The sequence below is a fragment of the Sorex araneus genome, chromosome 7, assembly GCF_027595985.1.
Source record: "Sorex araneus isolate mSorAra2 chromosome 7, mSorAra2.pri, whole genome shotgun sequence".
In the NCBI taxonomy this organism is placed as follows: Eukaryota; Metazoa; Chordata; class Mammalia; order Eulipotyphla; family Soricidae; genus Sorex; species Sorex araneus.
Window position 1 is genome coordinate 34,764,353 of NC_073308.1, and position 24,160 is coordinate 34,788,512.

General features: G+C 60.9%; 1 protein-coding gene across 1 annotated transcript; it reads right to left on the reverse strand.

Moving 5' to 3' along the window:
• Window positions 1-22: 22 nt before the first annotated feature.
• CSRP1 (cysteine and glycine rich protein 1) lies at window positions 23-23,021 on the reverse strand. Its single transcript, XM_055144843.1, has 6 exons — window positions 22,868-23,021; window positions 12,161-12,273; window positions 5,592-5,760; window positions 4,697-4,826; window positions 1,479-1,572; window positions 23-1,057 (listed from the first exon to the last, which is right to left on the reverse strand). The coding sequence occupies exons 2-6, from the start codon at window positions 12,270-12,272 to the stop codon at window positions 981-983; spliced, it is 582 nt and encodes a 193-aa protein (XP_055000818.1). The 5' UTR covers window position 12,273; window positions 22,868-23,021; the 3' UTR covers window positions 23-980.
• Window positions 23,022-24,160: the final 1,139 nt, after the last annotated feature.

Here is a 24,160-nt window from a genome sequence, read left to right on the forward strand (position 1 = left end):
CCCTGTGCCAGGCCGACGCGCGTACTGCTCTAACGCTTTATTATTACCAGAGAGAGATGAGCGTGGAAGCAGCCCGTGTCCGCAGCCCTCCCCGCGCAAGGCCCCCCGAGTCGTCCTGCCAGCAGCGGGGAGCAGTGGCCAGTGCCCCCACCTGCTGCTCCTGATGGGGGCCGGGAAGGGATGGGGGTACGACCAGAGCAGGGCCCCTGGAGAGGAGTGAGGAGGGGAGGGGGACCTGGCCCTGTCTGGAGAGGGGTGTGGGGAAGGGCGGGGTGCTGGGAAGAGGGGGCAGCCACCACGGGACCCCTGAAAGGGGTAGAGCAAGGCCCCCATGCGGGACCCCCAAAACAGGAGTGTTTCTTTAGGGTCCCCCTCCTGCCAGGGGACTAAATGTTGGGGGGAGTCAGATGACATTCTGACTTTGGGGTCCTCAGATCTGGGTTATTTTCCTTTAACCTTTTTTGGGGGGGCGCTCACACGAGTGCTCCACAGCCTCAGAAGGCCAGGAGCCAAGAACCTGGCTCCAGTATGACCCCGCCTGTCCCCTGAACCCAGTGATTCCCTGAGCAGGGGCCCCCTCCACCACCCCCATCCCCTCCCCATACTAAGCCAGTGACAAGCCCTCCCTCCTTCCCTCAGGGCGCCTCTCTGCTGGGCTCGGGGGCCCGACTCAGCCCCCGAAGCCTGCACACCACACTGAAGCCACTGCCAGGAGCTAAGGACAGAGGTGGGGCGGGGTGGGGTGGGGAGAAGGGCCGGGCCCACCAGACTCAGAGTACTGGCATTTTTAGTTGGTGAGAGTGCAGACCCCAGGCCAGGGGAGCCCCTCCGGGACCTCCAGCTGACCCCACACCCAAGGGAGCCGGCCAGCCAGGTTCAGGCAGTTAGTGAGCGAGTGGCAGGGCGGGAGTGGGCACGCGGGGCCCGGAGGGCGCGGAGGCTGCTGGGAGGAAGCGTGGAGTCGGGGAAGTCGGCCGGGCTCACTCCGAGTGGACCAAAGCTCCAGCCCCTTGTCCAAAGCCGAAGCCCTTGGGCCCGAAGTTTTTGGCATAGCATCCTGTGGAGAAAGGGGGACGATGTGTCCAGCTGTGCCGGCCGCTCCTGCTGCACCCTCTCCCCCTCCCCAGCAGCCAGCACCCACACCTCAATAACGCCCGAAACACCCCAACAGCCAGGAGGGGCTGTCCACGGGACGCACTCGTGGTCAGCTGTCAGAGCACAGAGCCAGGGGACAGCACCCCATTCTGGCCCCAGGCTGCCCCCAAGGGGCGACATGGCTCAGCCCACTTCCCCCACACCCACCCCCACACATAGCCCCACGTTGGGGGTCTGCGTCCCCTTCTATACACTGAGGGGGTCCCACCAGAGGCCCTGGGTGCACCCCACTGCCAGAGGGGCTCAGCTTCAAAGAGGGGCTCTCCTCTCGGCCTCACGGCTGCCCCAGCCCCTCGCCCCAGCCCCGGGGGGCAAGCACCCACCTTTGCAGTAGATCTCGCCCTCCTTGTCAGCCAGGGTGGTCGACTCCAGGCTTTTGCCACACTTGGCACACCGGAAGCAGGACTTGTGCCAGGACTAAGAAGGGAAGGAACAGTTCATGAGACCGGAGTCCCGCTCCAGCCCCCACCTGGCTCAAGGACTCTGGGAGCACTCCAGTCAAGGGGCTGGGGTGGGTGGTGGTGGTGGTGATGGTGCCGGGAGGACATCCTGGTGCCCTCTGGTGGAGGGAGCAGGAACTGCATGGGCAGGCAGAGGGGTGTATCCATGACAGGTATTTGTCCCCCAGGGCGAGGCCAGACAAGCTCTCTGGAGCCTGCATGGCTCAGGCAGGGCACTCATCTTGGCACTGCCAGCCTTAGCATTTCCTCATTGGAGCCTCCCAGCCTGGCTGGAGGAACGGACCCAGAAAGTGCCATGTATGGAGCCTGGCACGGGGCACAGTTACATGCGGAGCTTCTTCGGAACCTGCCTAGCCTGGTTCGTCGACAGCCGGGTATCTGCCTAGCCCTCCTGGACAGTGGGGTGTCTCAGCGCCCCTCCTGGACAGTGGGGTGTCTCAGCGCCCCTCCTGGACAGTGGGGTGTCTCAGCGCCCCTCCCAGACAGCGGGGGTGTCTCAGCGCCCCTCCTGGACAGTGGGGTGTCTCAGCGCCCCTCCCAGACAGCGGGGTGTCTCAGCGCCCCTCCTGGACAGTGGGGTGTCTCAGCGCCCCTCCCAGACAGCGGGGTGTCTCAGCGCCCCTCCTGGACAGTGGGGTGTCTCAGCGCCCCTCCCAGACAGCGGGGTGTCTCAGTGCCCCTCCCAGGGTCTGGCCCCCAGGGTGCCCTGAGTCTGTCAAACCAGGACGACCCTGAAGGGCATAAACTTCAAGAAAGGGGCCTGGGGGGCTGTTTCCTTAGGGGCTCAGGAGGGGCCCAGCTCTGGCCACTGCCAGAGCTGAGCGGGCACAGAGGCCGCTGTGTGTGAGCTAAGCGCAGGCACCGCCCTCAGGACAAAGCAAAGCCTCCCGGCTCACTCGTTTCTCGCCTTTCATTCGTGCTCCAGTTTAAGGCTAACCTTTATGCGTTAATGGCTCTGAGACATCAAGTCACTTCACTACCCCTGAAGTGCTCGGGACCCCACACTGTCCTTCCCTCCCTCTCCTCCTCCTCCCCCCCTTCCTCCCCCGCCCCTCTCCCCGGGGGTCAGGCCCTGGACTCTTGGCACTGTTGGCCTCCGCGTTTCCTCACCGCGTTTCCTCACCGGAGCGTCCCCGCCTGGCTGACCCAAACAGACCACACAGGGTGGAAATCTCAGTTTGTCGACCCAAGGCCAAGGGGTTGTTATTGTTTGGCACTGTCTTCTTCCCTCAGACAGGACCTTTTAAGGGCAAAGCAACTTCCTCCACACAGCTGCTGGTGCCGGGGGCTGAGACACGGGCCCCCTGCCATTCGGTTAGGCTCCCCCTCCTGTGCTCCAGCGGCTGCGGGGCCTGGAGAGCAGAGAAGGGCCCAGACCCCAGTCCTGCCCCCACGGTTGCCCGGCTCTGCCATCTGCAGGGACCGCAGGCTGCCTGCCTCCCTCTGGTTCCCCGCCGGGGCCTGCCGGCCTCCTGCAACGCTCACCCTTGCTCCACCCAGCACCCACAGCTTCTCCTGCCCACGTGACTCCCCTCAGGCCAAGGCCAAAGTGGTGTGGGTGGGGGTGGGGGGCCGAGGGGCAGGGGAGGGGCCGCGTGATTCTTTCTGCCTCACTTTTTCAGTTGAAAACACACAAGGTTGTCACCCTACCCCGCGGTGGTGCACCTTTCTATTTATTTATTCTTTTAAGTTAAAACAGGTTTTATTTGGAGGTTTTTAGGAAGTGGAAGGAGGGAGAGAAAGTGTGAGAGTTAACGGGCTCAAGAGAGAACCCGGGCTTCTCCAAGGGCGGAGGGAGCCCCTATACACATCCCAGCATTAGATATGGGAGCATGAAAGTACACCTCTCAAGAGGGGAGACGCGGGCGACACACGTGCTCAGGCACCACATGTGCTCAGCCACGTGCACACGGGCGCAAGCAGCACATGGGCTCGGGAAGCATGTGCTTTTTTTTTTCCCTCTTAGCTTTTTGGGTCACACCCAGCGATGCTCAGGGGTTACTCCTGGCTCTGCACTCAGGAATTACTCCTGGTGGTGCTCAGGGGTCCTGCATGGGGAGGGCAAAGGTCAGCAGAGCCAGCGCTGGTCAGTGACAGGAGTAGCCCCAGGTCATCTAAGAACTGCTTGGGGGCACCCCCACCTTCCCAAACAAGAGAAATGGCGGAGGGGGGCACTGGTTGAACTGAGAGCCCCCAATGTCCAGACTGGCCCTTGTCCTTCACCCATCCATTCCCCCGGGCCCTTCCTTGGGACAGAAAACAGCTCTGAGGTCCCCGAGGCCAAGTCTGCAAGAGCAGCGGACGGTGTGTTGGCCTGCGGTGGGGTGGGCCTGGGCTGGGCCTGACTCTCTCAGCGCTTATCGCTGGAAGATTCTTTTTCTGCAACTCTGCAGCTGCTCTGAGCAAGGCCGCTCCCACCCTTCCTCACGGCACACTGAGACCCTCACTGGGGAGAGGGTGTGTGGCCTCCCTGGGGGTCTCTGGTGGGCCCTGAATCTGAAAATCCTCTGCCATGGAGATGCGTGGGAGTCTAGGAAGCGAACACCTGTGCTCCGTCACGCCTGGGGATGATAAATCCCCGAGAACATCTGAGGGACACTGTGGGCGTCTTCCTGGAACGAGACGTGCCCCCAGGAAACCGCGTGCCATTGCAGGAGGCTTCTGTTTTGGGTTTTTTTTGTTTTTTTTTGCTTTTTGGGTCACACCTGGCGATGCACAGGGGTCACTCCTGTCTCTGCACTCAGGAATCACCCCTGGCGGTGCTCAGGGGACCATATGGGATGCTGGGGATAGAACCTGGGTCGGCTGCGTGCAAGGCAAATGCCCTACCCGCTGTGCTATCGCTCCAGCCCTGCAGGAGGCTTCTGGGTCCTCTAAACTCCACCTAAGGACCCCCTAAGCTCTGTGATGCCCAACTCTTGAGCGCCAGGTGGATCTCTGACCCGAGCTCCTGGGGGTCTGGAGGTTCGGGGATCAACAACCCACAGCACAAGGGGGTCCTTCCCAAGAAGGCGGGAGCAAGCCCCGGTGCCCAGACTCCCCTGCGCAGACCCCACTCTGGAGGGGTCCCCGGGCCTTACCTTCCCCGCTCCAATCACCTTCTCGGCCGCATAGACCGCTTGGCTGCACCGGGGGCAGCGCTCGGCACCGCCGATCTTCTGAGCAAACTTGGATGCGTTGGGGTTGGTGGTGGGCTTATAGCCGGGGGTGCTGCATGGGGAGGGCAAAGGTCAGCAGAGCCAGCGCTGGGGACCCAGGCAGACAGGCTGGCACTGGGGGCCCCCCTCACCCAGCAGCCAGCACCGCTCTCCTGGCCAGTGCTGGGCCCCCTTCCTGGGAGAAGCAGGACCCCGCTCCTTTCTGGGAAACAGCTCTGAAACTGGGTGCCCCAGCCAGCGCTGGAATCACTTAGCACCTCATTTGCTCAGAATGTTCCCCCTCTCCCCCTCTCCCCCTCACCCCCTGCAGCCCGTCCACTCTCAAATTCTTTCCAGGAGAAATCTGCTGACCATACCTCTCCCCTGGGCCCCCCACCCCCTGGGGGCCCGGAGAGTGAGTGCTGGGGATTTGGTGATGCCAGAAAGAGAAGGGACGTCCCCTCAAGTCCAGAGCAACCAAGGACCAGCGACTGCGGTGGCAAGGGCATCTGGTCCGGGTGGGCTGGGACCCCCACAAGGCACTGAGGCAGCCCCAGGCGTCCCCTCTAAGAGAAGAGGACTTGCTGTCCATCACTAGGGCACACGGGTGCTACGCAGGGCACCCAGTGTGCAGGGGACGAAACCAGAGCCCGTAACAACCCACAGAGGCTGTGGGTTCCAAGGAGGGAAGGGCCAGGCCTCTCCCGTGGGGCCCCAGACTCTCCCGTGGTCTCAACGCCCCCGTCAACTCCCTGGGACTATTTGAGAAATCCGAGACCGGCAAGAAGTACATGCCCCTCACAGGGGCAGGAGGGCAAGGGGCGGGGCGGGCACTCACTCCTCGTGCTTGATGCCCAGGGACTCGCCCTTGTCGGTGCTCAGCGTGCCGGCGCCCTGCCCGTAGCCGTAGCCCTTGGGCCCGTACTTCTTGCCATAGCAGGACTTGCAGTAGATTTCCTCGCCGTGCACGGCCACGGTGGTGCTGTCCAGGTTCTTCTTACACACCACTGTGGAGGGAAACGGGGACGCTGATGGGGGGTGTCTGGGGGGGAGGGAGCTGGCTTCCAACAAGCCCCCGCAAAGGGTGCCAGGCTCTCTCAGGCCCTGCACACTGGACCTCCTGGCCCCCCAGGATGGGCAGGGGAGGGAAGCTGGAGAGGGCTAGGATCTGGGGGGTCTGGGTGGCCCCCCAAGCCTGTGCAGTGGGGGGTCCTCAGCACCGTCAGCCTCTGCAGGAGACAGCACACCCCCCGGGTTTATGAACCCAACTGCGCTGCCCGGCGGGCCCTGCCCAGGGGCGTCCTGTGCCCTGTGCCCTGTGCCCTGCCCCCGACAGAGACCACATGCGTGTGGCAGCCAGAGTGGAGAATGAAAGAAAGCAAGGAAGGAAGAAGGGCAGGGCTTTCCTGCCACACCCCGGTGTCCAGAGTGGACAGACTGGGAAAGGGGGGGCAGGGGAGGGGGCGGAGGTGCAGCTCGCTTCCTATTCCTCGACACCCCCCCCCCAGCACGGGCAGCTCTGAAATGAGACCACATAGGTCACGGCGCTCAGGATGTGAAGTTGTAAGGAGAAGGGAGGCGGGTGGCCGGGTAGGAAGACAGGCACGGGGTGAGGGAGGGCCCGGACGGACGGCGGGAGGCGCCTCTGGGCCCGGTTTCTCCTCTGCTGAAGCTCAGAGGCAGAGCTGGGTCCACTGTGCGGTCTGGCCGCCAAGGGTCACCTTCCAGGGCCTCTGTCCTTGGCCTTTGCGCTCCGCACTCCCCCCACCTTCCCCCAGAGAATGTTCCCCTGAAAGGGGGTGTGGAAACATAATGGAAGCCTCCTGTGGAGAAGGGCTGGGCAGCTCAGCGGGTGGTTCCTAACAGTGTTCTTTTTCTTTTCCTTTTATTTCATTTTTGTTTGGGGGTGGGGGAGGGCTACATCTGGCAGTGCTCTGGCTCTGCTCAGGGATCATTGGAGTTCATCTGGGGTGCCAGGGTTAGAACCAGGGAAAACTGTGTGCAAGACCAGTGCCCTACCCACTGTCTTATCTCTCCGGCCCTGCTCTTAATTATTTTCTATCAGGTGGGTATGCACGGGCTGGAGCGATAGCATAGCAGGTAGGGCATTTGCTTTACATGCGGCCGACCTGGGTTCGATTCCTCTGTCCCTCTGGGAGAGCCCGGCAAGCTACCGAGGGTATCCCGCCCGCATGGAAGAGCATGGCAAGCTCCCTGTGGCGTATTTGATATGCCAAAAACAGTAACAAGTCTCACAATCGAGACGTTACTGCTGCCCACTCGAGCAAATCAATGAACAATGGGATGACAGTGCTACAGTGCTATCAGGAGGTACCATGGCAGACAAGGGGAGGGGGACAGGTGCTCAAAAGACCACCTACTGGGGCTGGAGCATTAGCATAGCGGGTAGGGAGTTTGCCTTGCATGCGGCCGACCCGGGTTCGAATCCCAGCATCCCATATGGCCCCCTGAGCACCGCCAGGAGTGATTCCTGAGTGCAAAGCCAGGAGTAACCCCTGTGCATCACCGGGTGTGACCCAAAAAGCAAAAAAAAAAAAAAAAGGAAAAGAAATGGGAAAAAAAAAGACCACCTACTTCCCCCACTTCTGCCCCCACCTCTCTGGACTTCACTTCCTTGGGCCCGGGAATGGAACTTGGTTTCCTACTATTCCCAAGACATTGGGGTTCAGCGCATCCTGAGGGAGACAGCAGGGCGGTGTCTCAGCCCTGCTCCTCGTCACCTTCCACCCCCGGGCTCCCCGCCCACCGCCCTCGCTCACCCTGAGCCCCAGGCGGGAGACTCGGGACTAAATAAGGCTCCTCTTGTCCCCCCCTTGCGGATCCCCACCTCATTCCAGCACCAAATACGGAGCCTCCCGCTGCCTCCCTCCCCGGGGGGCTGGGCTCCCAGGAAGGAGAGAGAAACAACAGCAGGCCCCAGGCTCCCGCATTCCCATGTAGGGTGGGAAGTCAGGACTTGGCCTGGAATGGCTTCCGGTAAAACCCAAGCTGAACTGGAAATTCCAGGAGCAGAGGGAAGGCAGAAGGCAGAGACTGGGGTGGTGGATCTGTTTGGACGGCTCCCTGCAGTAGGCGGTCTCAGAGCTACTGGGCCCACAAGGCCCCGGCCCTGCTGACCGAGCTCGGGCTCCCGGAGGGATGAAGCCCTCCTGCTGGCTTTGCCCTGTTTAGCTTTTCCAGGGGCTGGAGCCATAGCACAGCAGGTAGGGTGTTCGCCTCTCACGTGGCCAACCCAGGTTCAAGTCCTCCACCCCTCTACCGAAAGTATCTCGCCTGCACGGCAGAGCCTGGCAAGCTCCCCGTGGCGTATTCGATATGCCAAAACCAGTAACAAGTCTCACAATGGAGATGTTACTGGTGCCCGCTCGAGCAAATCGATGAACAACAGGATGACAGTGACAGTGACAGCTTTTCCAGATGCCCCGTCCTGCCCAAGGGGGCTCAGCCCCTCTGCTGGCCTCCGCCTCTCTGTGATGGCCCAGGAATCGCAGACTCACACAGCTGCGGGCACCATCAGAGGCTCAGAGTCGAAGGAAGCCCTAAATAACACATCTACCAAGTCCTGTGAAGCCCAACAGGAGAGGCTGCGTGATGCGTGTGCGTGTGTGGGAAGACATGAACCGGGAGGGCTCCGACTGCTGTTAGGGGCAGGGGGCAGGTGACACCCAAGCTGACCCCCGAAGACAGAGGTGGATTCTACCTGGAGCAAAACCCAGGCCCACAGCCCAGTTCAGGCTCCCAGCATCAGGCAGTAGCCGAGCCAGGCCGGGCCGTGGCCGCTCCCTTTATGCCAAGCCTGGCTGTTTTCTGCCCGCCTCGGCTGCCCCCTTCCTGATGGGCCTCGCCCGCGGGGCGGGGGGGGGGGGGAACCGCAGGAAACGCCGGAAAGGCTGGTGTGGGCGGGCGCATGGGGTACTGGGAGCTCTGTGGAGTGACCCAGGTTAGGCCTGAGTGGCTCTGCCCTCCTGGGCCGGCGCTCCCTCCCCCACGCCTGCCCACAGAGGGAGGAAGTTGGTTACGGCTCAGAGACGGGCACAGAGCCTGGCCTCAGGACTCAGTGATCCCGCCTAATGGGGACCTACCGAGACCACCCCGCATCCGCTCTGGCTCAAGAGCCGAGCCCAGGGCCAAGGCTGTCCCCCCCTCCCCCCCACGGAGACTATCTCACATCCGCCCTGGCTCGAGGCCAAGCCCAGGGTGGAGACTGCCGCCCGCTCTGCCCCCACCTGGGTCTCCATGGGTCCCAGGCCTTCCTGGGGGAGCTACAGCGACTCCAGAGCCGAGGCCTAGTCAGAGGATTCTCCAGGGCCAGCTGGCTGGGCATGCCGACCCCCAGTGCATCCAGGCCCAAGTCTGCGGTTCACTCTCCCCCCAGGGGAAAGTCTCCTGCTTCTGGGGGTGGTTCTGAATTGCAACATGCAAACTGCTCTGTTTCAGTTTGGGTGGGGAGGGGGGTTACTTGGGGAGAGGGTTGTTTGTGTGTGTGTGTTACTGGGAGTAACACACCCAGTAGTGCTCGGGGAGTTACTCCTGGCTCTGCACTCAGGGATCACAGCTGGTGGTGCTCGGAGGACCATATGGGATGCTGGGGATTGAACCCGGGCCGGCCACGTGCAAGGCAAACGCCCTCCCCACTGTGCTATCGCTCTGTCCCAAACTGGTCACCGGTGTGCCAGCACCCTTCATCCTTCAGAAACGCCTCCTCTGAGCCTGCGACTTGCCCGCCATGGGTCGAGGCACTGGGGGGACGGGGCAGGCTGAGGGGAGGTGTCCTAGGGCAGGGGCCACCTGCAGGGCTGATGCCCGGAGCTGGGCTGGCCCCAGAGGCCCTGAGAATAGTCTGGTCCTGTGGCCCTGTGGCCGCTGGTGTCCCAACACCCGCCCCCACCCCTGCTCTCACTCCAGCCTGACTCTCCAACTGTTTCTAATCCTCAGCACCCCACCCCCCACCCCCGGCCCTGGGCCAGGCCTGCGCCCCCCCTCCCCAGCCGGGGCCAGCAGCAGGCCGCCTCTTGCCCACAGCTGGGCCCTCTCCCTCGAGGTTGAGCAACACTGGAGCACGGAGAGAGGCACCCTGGACCCCCTTCCTGGCCTGCACCGAGCTCCCCCTGGTAAGTAAGGGGTCATCTGAGGGGCCGGAGCGGTAGTACAGCCTGTGCACGTGGCTGCCCCGGATTCGATCCCCGGCATCCCCACGCCCCACCAGGAGTGATCCCTGAGAGCAGAGCCAGGAGTAAGCCCTGAGCACCACCAGGTGTGACCCCAAACCCAAAATAAATAAATAAATGTTAGAAAATGCCAAAGGGCCATGTCGAGGCTGCAGCTGGGCGGATGCCCGGAGCCACCCACAGGGCACCCACCTACTCACCAGGGCAGCCGGCGCAGCGCCCCGGGGCACTGTCTGCTACAGGCCAGACAGCAGGCCGAGGTCAGGTGGACTTTGTCCCTCCTGGTCACTGGGCACAAAGCCTCCCTTCCTGGAACTTCAAACCATCATGATTTTTTTTTTTTTCTTTTTGGGTCACACCTGGCGATGCACAGGGGTTACTCCTGGCTCTGCACTCAGGAATTACCCCTGGCGGTGCTCAGGGGACCATATGGGATGCTGGGATTTGAACCCGGGTCGGCCGCGTGCAAGGCAAACGCCCTACCCGCTGTGCTATCTCTCCAGCCCCAAACCATCATGATTTTGGACTACTCAGAGCTGTGTGTGTGTGAGGGTGTGTGTGTGTAGATGTGGGGAGCGTACAGGGTAGTTTATGTGTACATGGTAGAGGGTGGTACAGAAAGCATTTGTGTGAGGGTGTGGAGTGTGTTTGTGTGTTAAGTGCATGTGTATGAGAGCTGTGTGTGGTACAGAGTGGTTGTATATACATGAGATGTGTGTGGGAAGTATATGTGTGGAGTGTGATGTCTGTGTGCGTGTGGTACAGGGTGTGACCTATGTGTGTACGACATGAGATGTGGATGGTAGTGTATGTGAGGTGGGGGGTACATGGGTTGGTGGCATATGTGTGCCTGATAAGTGAGCAGTGCGTGTGCTACGGGGTAGTGGTATAGTGTGTGGAGGTGTGTAAGTGTGGTACAGGTTCTGGTATATGTGAGTGGTTGGGAGGTATGGGTGTGGTACAGGGTGAGTATGCGTGTGTATGATGCATGAAGGGTATGTGTGGATGGTAATACGTGTGTGGTGTGTGTGTGGAAAATGGAGAGGTGGCAAATGTGTGCCTGATATGGGAGGGGTGTGCATGTGTGTGGTACAGGGTGTTGGTATATGTGTGTGTTGTGTGAGGGGGGATGTGTTTGTGTGTGTAGTGTGTGTGTGTATGTGGCAGTGGTATATATGTTTGAGGTTGTGTGTGTGAAATGGGGTAGTGGTAAATGTGTGTCTGATAAGTGAGGGGTGTGGTATAGGTCGCGGTATATTTCTAACGTTGTGTGTATGTTGTACATGTGTGTGGTATATGAGGGGTGTGGGGGCATGTGGTATGTGGACAGGGAAAATGGTGTGCAGGTGTGTGGGATGTGTGAGTGTGTGTGTGTGTGTGTGTGTGTGTGTGTGTGTGTGTGGTATATGTGAGGTGCGTGTGTCAGAGGGAGCTGTCGTCAGTGACACCCCCAGTTGCCCTAAGGACTCTTATCTCACACACTCCTTTACTTCCGTTCTCACACGGCCCTGTCAGGTCAAGTGACCGCCCTGGGCCTGGAGAAACCTACAGGAGCAAGAGCTGCTTGTCCTTCTCCCACAGACACTCAACAGAATTCAGTCACCCCCTCAAGGCCGCTGGGAGGCCCTGGGCCCACTCAGCTGCCTGCTGCCCCCTCCCACCGGCCCCCAGGAGGCGGCAGCTGCTTGTGCACCCAGACGGGCTGTGCTGATCGCAGGGCCCAGATCCTCTCAGAGTCTGGGGGGCGAACGCTCCGCCCAGGGGTGCCCTCCTGAGGCAGGGGCTGGGCCCAGGATCTCTGGGTTCTTGTGTGGGGCAGCCTCAGCCTCAGCCAGGGTGTGGGGTGGCCGGCAGGGGGCTACAGGAGAGGAAGCGGCTGCCCCTCCCGGCCCACCTCTCTCCAGGTGAGGCCTTTCAAGGGAGTCTAACGGCTGAACCTTGGTGCTCCCACTGCCTCCCCCGAAGACCAAAGGAAAAGAAGTCAGTGGAAAGTTTCCCTGCCTCGTCTCGGCCCCGCGCCAGCCGGTTCCTCCCCCTTCAAGAGCAGCTTCTGGGGCCAACAAAGACCCTGAAGTGTTGCCCTCCCCAGCTGCGCCTCAGCCAAATGTCAGGCTGTTTACAATCTCCAGGGACCAGTTCCTGGGGTGTTGACAGCCCGCCCAGGGCGGCACAGGCCCAGGTCCTGGTCCCCAGGGCAACCGCAGGCCAGGGCACTCACTGCACAGGAAGCAGGACTTGTGGAAGCTGTTCCCTTCGCACTGCACCTCTTCAGCAAAGTAGACTGTCTTCTGGCACACCCCGCACTTCTTGCCTCCTCCCCAGTTCGGCATTCTGGAAAGAGACGCAGAACCGGGCGTTGGTTCTCCAGGGAGGGAGTCGTGAAGGACAGCCGCGGGCAGGGTGGGCAGTGTGGGCAGTTTCTACACTTCCACTGCTCCCCGCAGATCCCCCCAAGCGTCCTCCTCACCCCCCGTCAAGCTCTCCACACCCTGTGAAGAGCCACAGACCCAGCCTCCCGCTGCAGGCACGGGGCGCCACGGAGGCAGTGAGTGGGGCTCCCAGAAACCGGGGTCTCTGTAAGGTTCATGACAAGGGAAGTCCACACCGTTGAGGCCCCGGGGCGAGAGGGAGAAGTCAGGGCGAAAGCAGCCGATGTTCATGACAAAGTCCGCTCCACATCTGTTATCGCTCAGGGAAGGGGCCCCCATCCCACCAGGGGCTGCTGAGGCAGCGTGACCTGCTCTGTCTTCCTGTGGGGGGCGTCTCGGGGACAGCCTGTATAGCGACCCTCTGAGCTCCAGCCATGGGTTTCCCCTGCTCGTGTGTTTGTGTGTGTGTGTGTGTGTGTGTGTGTGTGTGTGTGTGTGTGATGCATGAAAGGTATGTGTGGATGGTAATATATGTGCAGTGTGTGTGTGGAAAATGGGGAGGTGGCAAATGTGTGTGTGTGTGTGTGTGTGTGTGTGTGTGTGTGTGTGTGTGTGTGTGTGTGTGTGTAAGCCAGAGTTCACCCAGGACACACCTTGGGTCTGTTTGGATCCGGGGGGCTGGTGAAGGCCGGATGTTCCAGCCCCCACCCCCAGACTGAGTCGCCCTCAGGAGAAATTTTTAGTGAGCACCTTAGAGAATCCAAAGCCAACGGCCCGAGGAGAAGTTGAGGTCTCAGTTCTGTTTCTTGGGGGGTTTTTTTTGTTTTTTTTGGGTCACACCGGGTGATTCACAGGGGTTACTCCTGGCTCTGCACTCAGGAATTACCCCTGGCAGTGCTCAGGGGACCATATGGGATGCTGGGAATCGAACCCGGGTCGGCCGCGTGCAAGGCGAACGCCCTACCCGCTGTGCTATTGCTCCAACCCCCCGAGCTCTCAGTTCTGAGCCAGGATCTGCTCCTCACCCTGCGTGGCCAGTGCCACGGCAAGGCCTTTGGTCCATCTAAACCATGATGGGGGCATCTGGACAGTGGGGAGACAGACAGGGGCACTTTGTGGGCTAGACCTGAGTGTGGCAGAGGGGTGGCACTGAGCCTGGCATCTCAATGGAAAGAAGGGTCCTCCGGTGTGGCAGAGACGGTGTCACAGCCCGGCTGCAGGGTCAGGGTGGCACGGGGGCTGAGGGCGAGGGCGGCTGGGAGCAGAGACCCCTGCAGCTGACCAGACCTGCTTCTCACCTTGCATTTCCATCAGAACCTCCGCAAGCCCAAGACGGAGCCTGGAAACAGGCCCTTCTGGGCCTTGCCACAGAACCACATGGGCCCAGGCAACTGTGGGGACAAGTGGGTGCCGAGACAGGCCAGGGACGGAGCCAAGGGGTGTCTGAGGGGTGTTGCTTTCGGAGGCAAAGGAGCCGAAGGAGGAAGTTCACCTGGTCACGTGTCCCGGAAACACTGACCAAGGGGAGGTCAAGCCTACCCCTTCCTGGGCTCGGGGCTGTGCCAGCAGCTGGGCGGCCCTGGCCAGCACAGAGAGAGGCCCAGCCCGACGGCTAAGGGCATCCCAGCCAACTGAGGGTGGACACGGGCCTCAGCCCACAAAGAGGGTGTCCAGGCTCAAGAGGGGAGCCCAGGCCCCAGAGCACCTGGTTGGTCAGTTCGCACAGGTGTTGAATCCATATTTAGAGGAAGGCGCTGGAGCGATAGTACAGCAGGTCGGGCGTCCTGCCTTGCACGCGACCCACCCAGGTTCAATCCCTGGCACCCCGTTATCGTCCTCAAGCATCGCCAGGAGTGAGCCCCGAGCACTGTGGGGTGTGGCCCCAAAACAAAACTTACTTGGAAATGAGCAGGGATGTGGGTCCAGGGGTAGAGTGAACACTTTGCAGGTGTGAGGCCTGGGTGTGGCCCTGGTGGCCCCTGACCGGCGTCCAGTGTGGCCCCCCCAAAACAGCAGTGTAGGGGGCCCTGATGCTGGAGGCCCCGTGCAGGCTTGGGGCAGGCTGTGAGCAGTGTGCAGTGGCTGCGAGCGACACCCCCAGCCCGAAATCTCAGTCTTCACCGAGGCCTCGTCAGAGCCCAGGTCTTGTCTGCTCCCTCCCTGGGTCCCTCTGTGCTAAGGTTGCTGCAGCCCAGGGCTTCCAGGCCCCCACCCCCGTGCCCCAGAAATGCAACCCCAGCGGGGACTCCCACTTTATCCTCCATCTCTCTGGGTGCCACCTCCTGGTCGGTCCCCTGGGAGTCTAAGCCCTGTCCCCCAGCCGCACTCACGGAGGCACCCCGTGCCCCTCACCCCCCACAGGGTGCCCAGCCCTTCCTGGCACTCTGCCCGCCACCCTCCAGGCCTGCCCTCGAGGGAACACGTGTGCCACATCCACCTTCCAGGCGCCCTCTCCCTGCCCCCCTGCCTGGACCTGCGCTGCTGGCGCAGAGACCGGCCTGTTACATAATCCCAGCCCACGGGGCCCCGGGCGGGGGTTCTGGGGAGTCCTGGAGACAAAAAAGGTTGAAACCCTCCTGATCCCCTGGGAGAGTTTTCTGTCAACGGGCCCCGGGAGACTGAAATCAAAGTGAAAATCAGACAAGGGTTTTATTCGATCCTCCGAGGACCCCAGGGACAGGCTGGCGGGGCTGACAGAGCTGAGGGCCTGTGGCACGTGTGAGGGAGATGACAGGCTTTCACGAGAAGGCACCAAAGCCCGTGTCACGCCAGCACCCACGGCATGCGCCACGACCCCGGGATCAAAGGAGAAGTGTCCATCCCTGGCTGAGTGCGGGGATTTTCCTGACTGTCCTGACCTTGAGCTCTGTGACCCCACAGGGGAGGGTGTGGGTGTAGGGGGGCTTTTCTCCTCATTCTCCGGCTGCTCCCGGCTCCTCCTGGACCCACCATGCACGCGGTGGGCACCAGTGGGCAGAGGTACACGCCCGGCAGCTCTGCCCCTCGGCTTTCTGTCAGTCCCTCAGAGGAGGGACATGATGGTCCCCAAGTAAAAGTGCAGTCGTCACCCTCCTGGCCCCTGAGTGAGGAGAGGGGAGGCACGGGGAGTCGGGGCCTCCAAGGGGGACGCCCCAGTCCCAGCTGATAGCGAGTCGGGAGAAACTGTGCTGACATCACTCAGCTGCTGAATTAAGCCAAACCTAAAAGTCGGCCTCCTGAATTTTCCAGTCAAACACCCACACTCCCCCCCCCCCGCCCTACACCACCACCCCCGCCACCCCCCTTCCCTTAATTGCTCCAGCCTGTCACTTTGCAGCTGGATGCTTCCCAGAGAGAGAAGCAATCAGGGCCAGACCACGTCTGGAATCCGCTTCCAGCCCATCCCCCTCTCGCTGCCTCACCTCCCTCCAGGAGCCTCCCCAGGCCCCCACAGCCTCCACCACTCCCACTGCTGGGGACTTGGCAGCACCCCCACAAATCTCATTCACAGCCGTCTTACTCCAGAACCTTCCAGCTGCTTCCTGCGAGGCGCCTCACACATCATCGTGGTGGGCTGATGGCACCCGGCAAGAGAGGCATGGGAGAAAGAACCCCGCTGATGCCCACATGATGCTGGGAGGCTGTTCGGGCGGGGGGGGGGGGGTGTCTCCTCGAGGGTCTGTGGCCAGGAGTCCCCTGCCCTGCCGTGTCCAGCCAGGTCGGCCCCTCGTGCCCCCTTCAGAGTCTCTAGATGTGACATCTCAGTCCCCTTCCTCCGGGAACCAGCTCCTAGAAGCCCCCAGGCCCCGGTTCCAGCCTGGTGGGGAGCATAGAGCTCAGAGCTGCCCGGTTAGAGAGCACCCAGGGCCTCCTAAGGAGGACCACGGCAGCAGCCGTGCCCCCCACGCTGCAGAGGCCCTGGTCCCCAGCTCTCAGGGCAGGTCCTCACCCACCCCTGGCCATGGCGCAGACAGGAGGAATTGCATGTTCCGGGGGAATGTGCTCCTTCAGAGATGACCACGTGTGACCTGGAAGCCCCCCTAGCCCCCTCCCAGACACCCCTGCCTGGCCCCTACAGCCTGTAGGCACCGCCTCCTCTCTCTCTCCCACCTGCACCAGGAGCTGTACCCACTGCACAGAATGGAAAACAAGGTTCGGGCCAGGTCAAGCCCTGCAGTGGCCGCCGACGCAGGACAGGGACCTGGGGCAGGCACGGCCAACGCTGAGCCTCTGTCCCCCCGCATGGCCACGCTGCCCACCCACCCCCCACCAGCCCTATTTCAGGCACACAGTCCATCCACTCCCAGCCCCACCAGCGGGGCCCCGCTCCGTGCCCCTAGGGCTCCCCTGAAGGGAAGAAAGTTCCCCCAACCTCGTGGTCAGACTCTGTTCCAAGCCATGTTTTGTTCCCAGACACAAAAGCCCTTCTGGATCTGGGGGAGCCCCAGAGCTCCATAAAGGCCGCCCTGTTCTCCCTGGCTCCGAGTCAGGGCCCCGTCCAGCCGGGGGAAACAGAAACACGGGCGGCGGGTGAGGGGCTCTGCTCAGGGTGCTCCTGTTAGACCATCCTGTGAGAGGGCTCCTGGGACCCCCGGCGACCACACAGCCCAGGCAGAGGGCCTCTCCCTCCTCTCCACCTCCAGGGGACCCCTCCAGGACACCCCAGCTGTGGGGGGGGGGCGGCAGCTTCTCTCCCCATCTTCCTCCCAACCCTTCCTTTCTGCCAAATCCAAGAGCCAAATTCCCGCTGTCCTGGGGAGGCGGGATGGCCTTAAAAGGAGACCTGGCTCCCTGGCTCCTTCCCAACCGCCCTCCCAGTGCTGGGGACAGAGGCTGGGGTGGGGGGGAGCGTGAAGGGGGGTCCCCGAGGTGGGAGAGTTCCAGCGGGGAAGAAGCAGCGCCTGGAGCCCCCCCCCCCCTTTCCCCGCCCACTAGACCAGAATGTGACTTTCCTCGCCGCCCTTCAGCTTGCTCTTCTCCAGTGACTCGCTGGACCCCCGATGGCTGTGCTCTGAGGGTCTGACACAGCATGGAGCGCAGAGGCCACATGCGGAGACGGCTTTCTGACCTCCCTCCTGGCTAGCCCGCATCTGGAGGGCACATGCCAGCAGCCCCCCTCGGATGTGTGGGCCTGGGGGTGGAGCGGTACACACCAGGCCTGTCCTGCCGTGGGGTCTGTGGGCTGCTCTGTGGACAGCGCCGTCCCTTGGGGACTGTCCTGACCTGGGTCTCTCTCACTGTGTGGAGTGGCTGGACAGGGGACAGAGCCTGGACTTTCTGCAAAGGGCCGCAGTAGCTGATCAGCTAATTCCTTGACAAAAGAGGACCCTTGGGGCTGGCAGGAAGCTAAATGCCCAGACTGACCTCTCTCTCTCTCTCTCTCTCTCTCTCTCTCTCTCTCTCTCTCTCTCTCTCTCTGCTTCTTGGGTCACACCCGGCGATGCACAGGGGTCACTCCTGGCTCTGCACTCAGAAATTACTCCTGGCAGTGCTCTGGGGACCATATGGGATGCTGGGAATCGAACTTGGGTTGGCTGCGTGCAAGGCAAATGCCCTACCTGCTGTGCTGTCGCTCCAGCCCCAAGACTGGCCCCTCTGAAGGACAGACACAGAATGAGCTCTCTCATGTGTGGCATATAAAGACATAGTGGGAGAATGACACACGCCCAAAGGCAATGGAAGCAAAGAGCAAGCTCCCAGCAGGAAGTTGCCACGGGGGGGGGGGGGGGGCTGGGGGGTAAACAGGTCAGGGAAGGGAACAAGATGGCCCTCGTGGAGGGACGAGGTCAATCTGGATGAGAGCGGAGTGCTGAGAGGAGGCAAAAAGCACCGCCATAGAGGCAGGCTGGGGGGCGGAGGGAAACTGGGGACATTGGTTGAGGGAAGTGGACACCGGAAAAGGGACTGGTGCTGGGACACTGCGTGCCTGAAACTCAATCATGAGTAGTCCTATAATTTTGTAATTCACGATGATCCAATTAAAGAACAATTTTTAAAAGACTGGTCTGGGGCTGGAGCGATAGCACAGCGGGTAAGGCATTTGCCTTGCACGTGGCTCCAATTGACTTGGGTTCGATTCCCAGCATCCCATATGGTCCCCTAAGCACCTTCAGGAGTAATTCCTGAGCACAGAGCCAGGAGTAACACCTGTGCATCGCCCGGTGTGACCCAAAAAGCAAATTTAAAAAAAAAACCCAAAACTGGTCTTTTTGAAGACCAATTAGAGTCTGCAGCCCACCCCTGACCCCTGAGTGGCCACTCCAAGAGCCAAAGTGTGTGTGTGGGTCAGTGAAGGAGCACCTAGCTGGACGAGGCCCTGGGTCGATTCAGTACCGCTGAGGGAAGAATCGCCAGACCCTGTCTCCAGAGGACCAAGATAACAGCTCACACAGCCCCGAGGGAGCCCCGAGACCCAGATTCCTACATTGCCCCCAAATCTTCTGGCAGTGAGGCCGAAACCCAGGTCCAAAGTGGCCAGGATCAGGTTTAAGAACCGACTGAAATGGGCCGGAGTGATAGTACAGCGGGTAGGGCTCTTGCCTTGCACACAGCTGACCTGGGTTGGATCTACAGCACCCAGCATGGTCCCCGGAGCCTGCCAGGAGTGATCCCTCAGAGCAGAGCCAGGAGCATCGCCAGGTGTGTCCCCCGCCAAAAAAAAAAACAAACATTTAGAGATTTACAACTCTTATCCGACCGCTGGCGCCCCAGAAGTCCCTGACAGGACACACAGGTGGAAAATTCCCTCTGGGCCGCTAGGGACTCCAATTCCTGAGGGCCCAAGGGCGTCTTCTGGACCCAGAGCCGGGCCCCACCCTCCCATGCAGGGAGCCCGGCCAGGCTCCGGAGAGAACGTGCTGCTCACCTGACCTGGGTCAGGTGGTACCTGGGCAGCTACAAAGGACCACACCTTCCTTCCCACCCCCTGGCTCCACGCGCCGCCCCGAGCGGGCAGCCAAGGGGCAAGGGCAAGGGCGAGAGGCCCATTGGTCAGTGCTCAGAGCCCACGTCCTGGAGGTGAAGCTGAAAGCTCAGGAAACGGACCCGCTGCCGGTGAGAGGACCCAGTGGTCCTGAGACCTCTGAGCCTACCCTTGATGGCTTCAGCCCCCAGCTGTGACTGCTACCTCAGGGGCTCCACGGGGCCCAGGTCAGGCTGGCCACTGGGTCACCGCGCACCCCAGGCCTGACTGTCCTCTGGCTCTGCTCGCTCCCTCTCTGGGGAAGCTTTACGGCCCTGGCTGGCTTCCCCCCACTCCCCCTGCACATCCCGCCCGAGAGCTTTGACAGCAGAACCTTCCGCTCAGAGGTGGGGCTCCGAAACCTAAAGGTCGGCCCAGGTCGAAACAGGGGTCCCTGGTTCCTTTGAGTGGTGCAGAAGGAGGAGAGGAAATCGTACAGGAGATTAACTGCTCCCGGGCTAATGAGCAGATCCGATTGCTTCGCTTTGATCTGGAATGATGTCAACTTGGACTGGTAACAATCGGCTATTTCAGGCTGAAAAGGCCTGAGTGACCTCACTGTGAATGAGTTTCTAAAGGCAAGAACAGGGGCTGGGGAGATAGCCCAGCAGGTAGGGTGTTTGCCTTGCACACAGCCCGCTTGGATTTGGTCCCCAGCATCCCATATGGTCCCCTGGGCTCTGCCAGGAGTGATTCCTGAGTGCAGAGTTAGGAGTAAGCCCTGAGCATTGCTGGGGCATGGCCCCAAAACAAAACAAAACAAAACAAAACTTTTTTTTTTTTAAATCTAAAAATAAAAGCAAGAACAAATTTGCACTCAGACATTATAAATATGGCTTGCTGGCAGTTGGGGGCTCCGGAAACTCCTCCCACACTGTGGCTAGCAGGCAGAGGAGACGGGGTGCCTTCAAGGGGTGAAGAGTCGGGGTCCATCCATGAGCCTTCTATTTCTCCCTCCTTTGTCATTGTGGAGGAATCAGACGCTGCCTTCTGGTCCCTGGGAGGCCCTGGAGAGGCCAGCGTCTGGAAATGCTCGCTGCCTCGGTATTTACACGCTTTACCATACATGGGCATTACTCCAGGCTGACGTCAGGCAAATTCCTAGGCAGCTGCGTAGTACAGCCTTGTCAGTACCTTCGAGATTCCTGACAACTTAAGTGCAGGTTCCTGTCTGGTCGGTTCTCAAGACGCCCCCTCCTGACCCCACTCCCCCAGTCCACGTGTATGTGTGTGTGTGTGTGTGTGTGTGTGTGTCTGTCTGTCTGTCTGTCTGTCTGTCTGTCTGTGTGTCTGCCTGTCTGTCCAGGTGCAAACCTATTCTTCAACCTCAAACACATCACACCTAGTGAAAGATTTCCCACTGGGACCTGGGACCTGACTGCCGGGGCTCCCCCCTCCTCCCTGTCCAGGCATCGCTGTGAAACCCACAGGCTGAGTTCGACCTCTGCCTGCCCACATTCACTGTCTTACTGATAAAAGTCTGTCCACCAACTCCAAGCACTTTATAGAGCCAAAAGCTAGCAGGTCCTTGCGGGAGTGGATCTAGAATAAAATCAGAGACCAGTAATAATTTTCCTGGCTGGGCATGAGCTGGGAAAGCCATGGACCATGGTTCCCTTGGCCACTCCTGCTCCAATGTTGAGCCTCTGGGCCTCAGTTTCTTCATCTGTCCAATGGACAGCAGTATGCCTCCCTCACCGTGTCCAGGACAAAATGTAGGAAGGGTTCAGACCAGTTTCTGGCGAGCAACAGACTCATGACTGTTCCCTTCCATGTCTCTCCTGGTGTCTACCAGGACAGTCCACAGAGGGTACATGATTGGCATGAAGGAAAAGGTCTGTTTAGGCTCCCTGGGCACCTCTTTGGCCTTTCCAGATATCAACCCCGGGAAACAGAGCAAGACCCATGAGCTCTGGCTGGTTCTCAGCACCCCTGCCCCGGGGGAAGCTGCCTGGTCACCCTGTCTGGCCATCTGCAAGGTTAAGAGTGCCCGGTAGGCGCCACGCTGGGAGCCCAGTACTGAGTATCTACTGCACGCTACTGGTGCACAGCACCATGGGGCGTCCTGGCTGCAAGGGCAGGGAGAGGTTGGCGATGAGGCGGGTGCCAGGAGGAAGGGCACGGGCAGCCCAGAGGCGTGGGTCTGCCACCGCTGACCAGCCTTTCTCTCCAGTAGCCTCCCCAGCCCCAAGGTCTGCCTCACGGGCTTCCCCCACTCCGGCCACGCCCTCTGTAGGATAAACTTCCTTCCCTGCCCAACAGGTCCCCCCACACCGGATACCGGCCTGAGACACAGGGTCAGTCCTGGAGGGGCAGGACCCGGCTGGCTTCCGTTAGGATGGGCTGAAAGCAGTGGATGGCAAGAGGGTGACCGGGCCTGAGCCAGCTCGGGGCTGGACAATGAGAAGGCAGCAGTGGGGGGAGCCCAGGGGACCCAAAGACTGTCCCCTCACCCATCTGCCCTCTGAGGACACGGGGAAGGGGAGCAGGCAGCACCGGGAAGAGTCAACAAGCTCCCTTGAATGTCAGGTCTGTGACATGTCCCCAAAAAACACCCCAAGAGAAACTGAGCATTGAGAGGTTGCTGGCCCCAGGGACAAACCAAACTGAGCATTGAGAACCAGTGTAAAGGTGTCCCCAAAACTGAGCGTTGAGAAGTTATTAGTCCAAAGGTTCCCCAAAACTGAGCATTGGGAATCAGTCCAAGGGTACCCCCAAAAGTGAGCATTGAGAAGTCATTACTTCAGGGGCTTTCCAAAACTGAGCATTGAGAACCAGTCCAAGGGCACCCCCAAACTGAGCACTGAGAAGTTATGAGCCCAAGGGTCCCCCAAAACTCAGCATGGTAAAGCCGCATGTACCCCAAGAGTACATTTGAAATAAAGTCAGTCAAGACCCAGTTGTCTGTCCTCCAACTGTCTTCGGAATACAGAGCTCAAGGGTGTCCCAGCTGCCTCTCTGACGGCACCCCAATTCTGGTGGTGCTCCCAGGGAGTGGATGCTTCCTTCCCCCTGGGAGCCCCTGCCTGGACCCAACTCTCACTTGGGGTCCTGCGTGGATCATAGCCCAGGACCCGCCCGGAGCCAGGCGGGGTGTGGGGGGGGTACAGCTGGACACCTGCCTGCAGGGCCCTGTGCGTGGCTGTTCCTACCAGAGGGCGCCGTCCCACCCCCCCCCACCCCCAGCTGAAGGACAGTCCACTCAGCCCCGCGGGCTCTTCCAGGCCCCAGCTGGCTCCCCACCTGGCTCCCAGATGTGGGATGCGGGGAGGTGAGCCCCTCAGATCCACATCCCGGACACTCCCGGCACCTGCGCTGGGGCACAGCTGCGGCCTCCAGATGTTCCCCGCGCCCGGGTCGGGGTGGCGCGGGTGCCCTCATCCCCGGCCCCACAAAGCGCGACAGTGCCGCCCAGAATCGCCGATTGTTCTGCGAGGGCCCCGCGCGCGGTGGGGGCGCCCGGGGCGCGGGCGGGGCGGGAGCTCGCGGCCGCGGGACGGAGACGCGCCCCTGCTCCCGACTCCCGGCGGCCGGCGCCCCCCGCCCGCCGCCCCCAGCCTCCTTCCAACTTTCCTGGAGCGGCCCGCGGGTGGCACGGCGCCGGGGCCGCACTCACCTGGCAGCGGGCTCGGTCCGGGCGGCGCGGGCGGGAAGCGCTCTCGGAAGCGGCGGCAGCGCGCGCCCCGCCTGCGCCCCGTTTTGTTCCGCGGGCGGGAAGGCGTGTCCGGACCACGCCAACCAGCGCGCTTTGCACACCGCACCACGCAGGGCTGATGTCACGGCCCGGCCCGGACGCCGCTCCTGGCGCCCCCGCGGGCCTACTGCGCGCCGCCCCGACGGGCAGGACCTCGGGGTTCCTGGTAGGCAGGCGGGAGCCGCAGATCAGCCCTTTTAAAAGAGGGAGGCGGCCTGGGCCTGGGGCCCGTTCTCTGCGCCCCTATCCACCCCTGGCCCTCACCTCCTTGGCACCCTGCGGACCCCGAGCCCCGCCAGCCAGCCCAGCAGCGAGGCATTCAGGCTGACACATCTCTGAGAGTGGACCCCAGATTCCCTCCGCGCTGGGGGAGGCCCCTATAAGAAGAGTGGGGGCAAGAGAAAGGGGTCTCACATTTGGTGGCAAGGTGTAAAGAATGGCGAGGTCAGGTCGCTTCACCTCTGATCCGGCCTCTTCCTCTTCCTAAAAGGTTCCTCGGTCAGACTCAGCCACCAACTCCCAACTTCTGTCCTGGGAAAGCCAAAGGAGGGCGGAGAGAATACAGCAGGGAGAGTGTTTACCTAGCCGGGGGTAAACGCTACAGACCGGGGTTCCACCCAGTTCCAATTACAGGCACCCCACGTGGTCAGGAGTGATCCTGAGTACCACTAGGTGTGGACCCCAAATCAAAGACCAAAAAAAGGAAGAAAGAAAAAGGAAAGAGAAAAAAGTAGAAATAAAGTGTATTCATAAAAAAGAAAAGAGGGCCTGGAGTGATATAGCACCGTGGGTAGGGTGTTTGCCTTGCACCCGGCCGACCTGGGTTTGAATCCCAGCATCCCATATGGTCCCCTGAGCACTGCCAGGGGTGGTTCCTGAGTGCACAGCCAGGAGTAATCCCTGTGTATAGCCAGGTGCGACCCAAAAAGCAAAAATTAATTAATTAATTAATCAATTAATTAAATAAAAAAGAAAAGAGAGAAAGAAAGAAGGAAAGAAAGAAAGAAAGAAAGAAAGAAAGAAAGAAAGAAAGAAAGAAAGAAAGAAAGAAAGAAAGAAAGAAAGAAAGAAAGAAAGAAAGAAAGAAAAGAAAGAAAGAAAGAGGGGCTGGAGAGATAGCACAGCGGGTAGGGCGTTTGCCTTGCACGCGGCCGACCCAGGTTCAAATCCCAGCATCCCATATGGTCCCCTGAGCATGGCCAGGGGTAATTCCTG

Excerpts from the sequence above, each read along its gene's own strand:
- CSRP1 (XM_055144843.1), bottom strand. The coding sequence starts at position 12,272 with ATGCCGAACTGGGGAGGAGGCAAGAAGTGCGGGGTGTGCCAGAAGACA. Across the intron at positions 1,573-4,696 it reads AGGTGATTGGAGCGGGGAAG|TCCTGGCACAAGTCCTGCTT; the intron begins GTAAGGCCCGGG and ends TTCCCTTCTTAG. Across the intron at positions 1,058-1,478 it reads GGGCGAGATCTACTGCAAAG|GATGCTATGCCAAAAACTTC; the intron begins GTGGGTGCTTGC and ends CTTTCTCCACAG.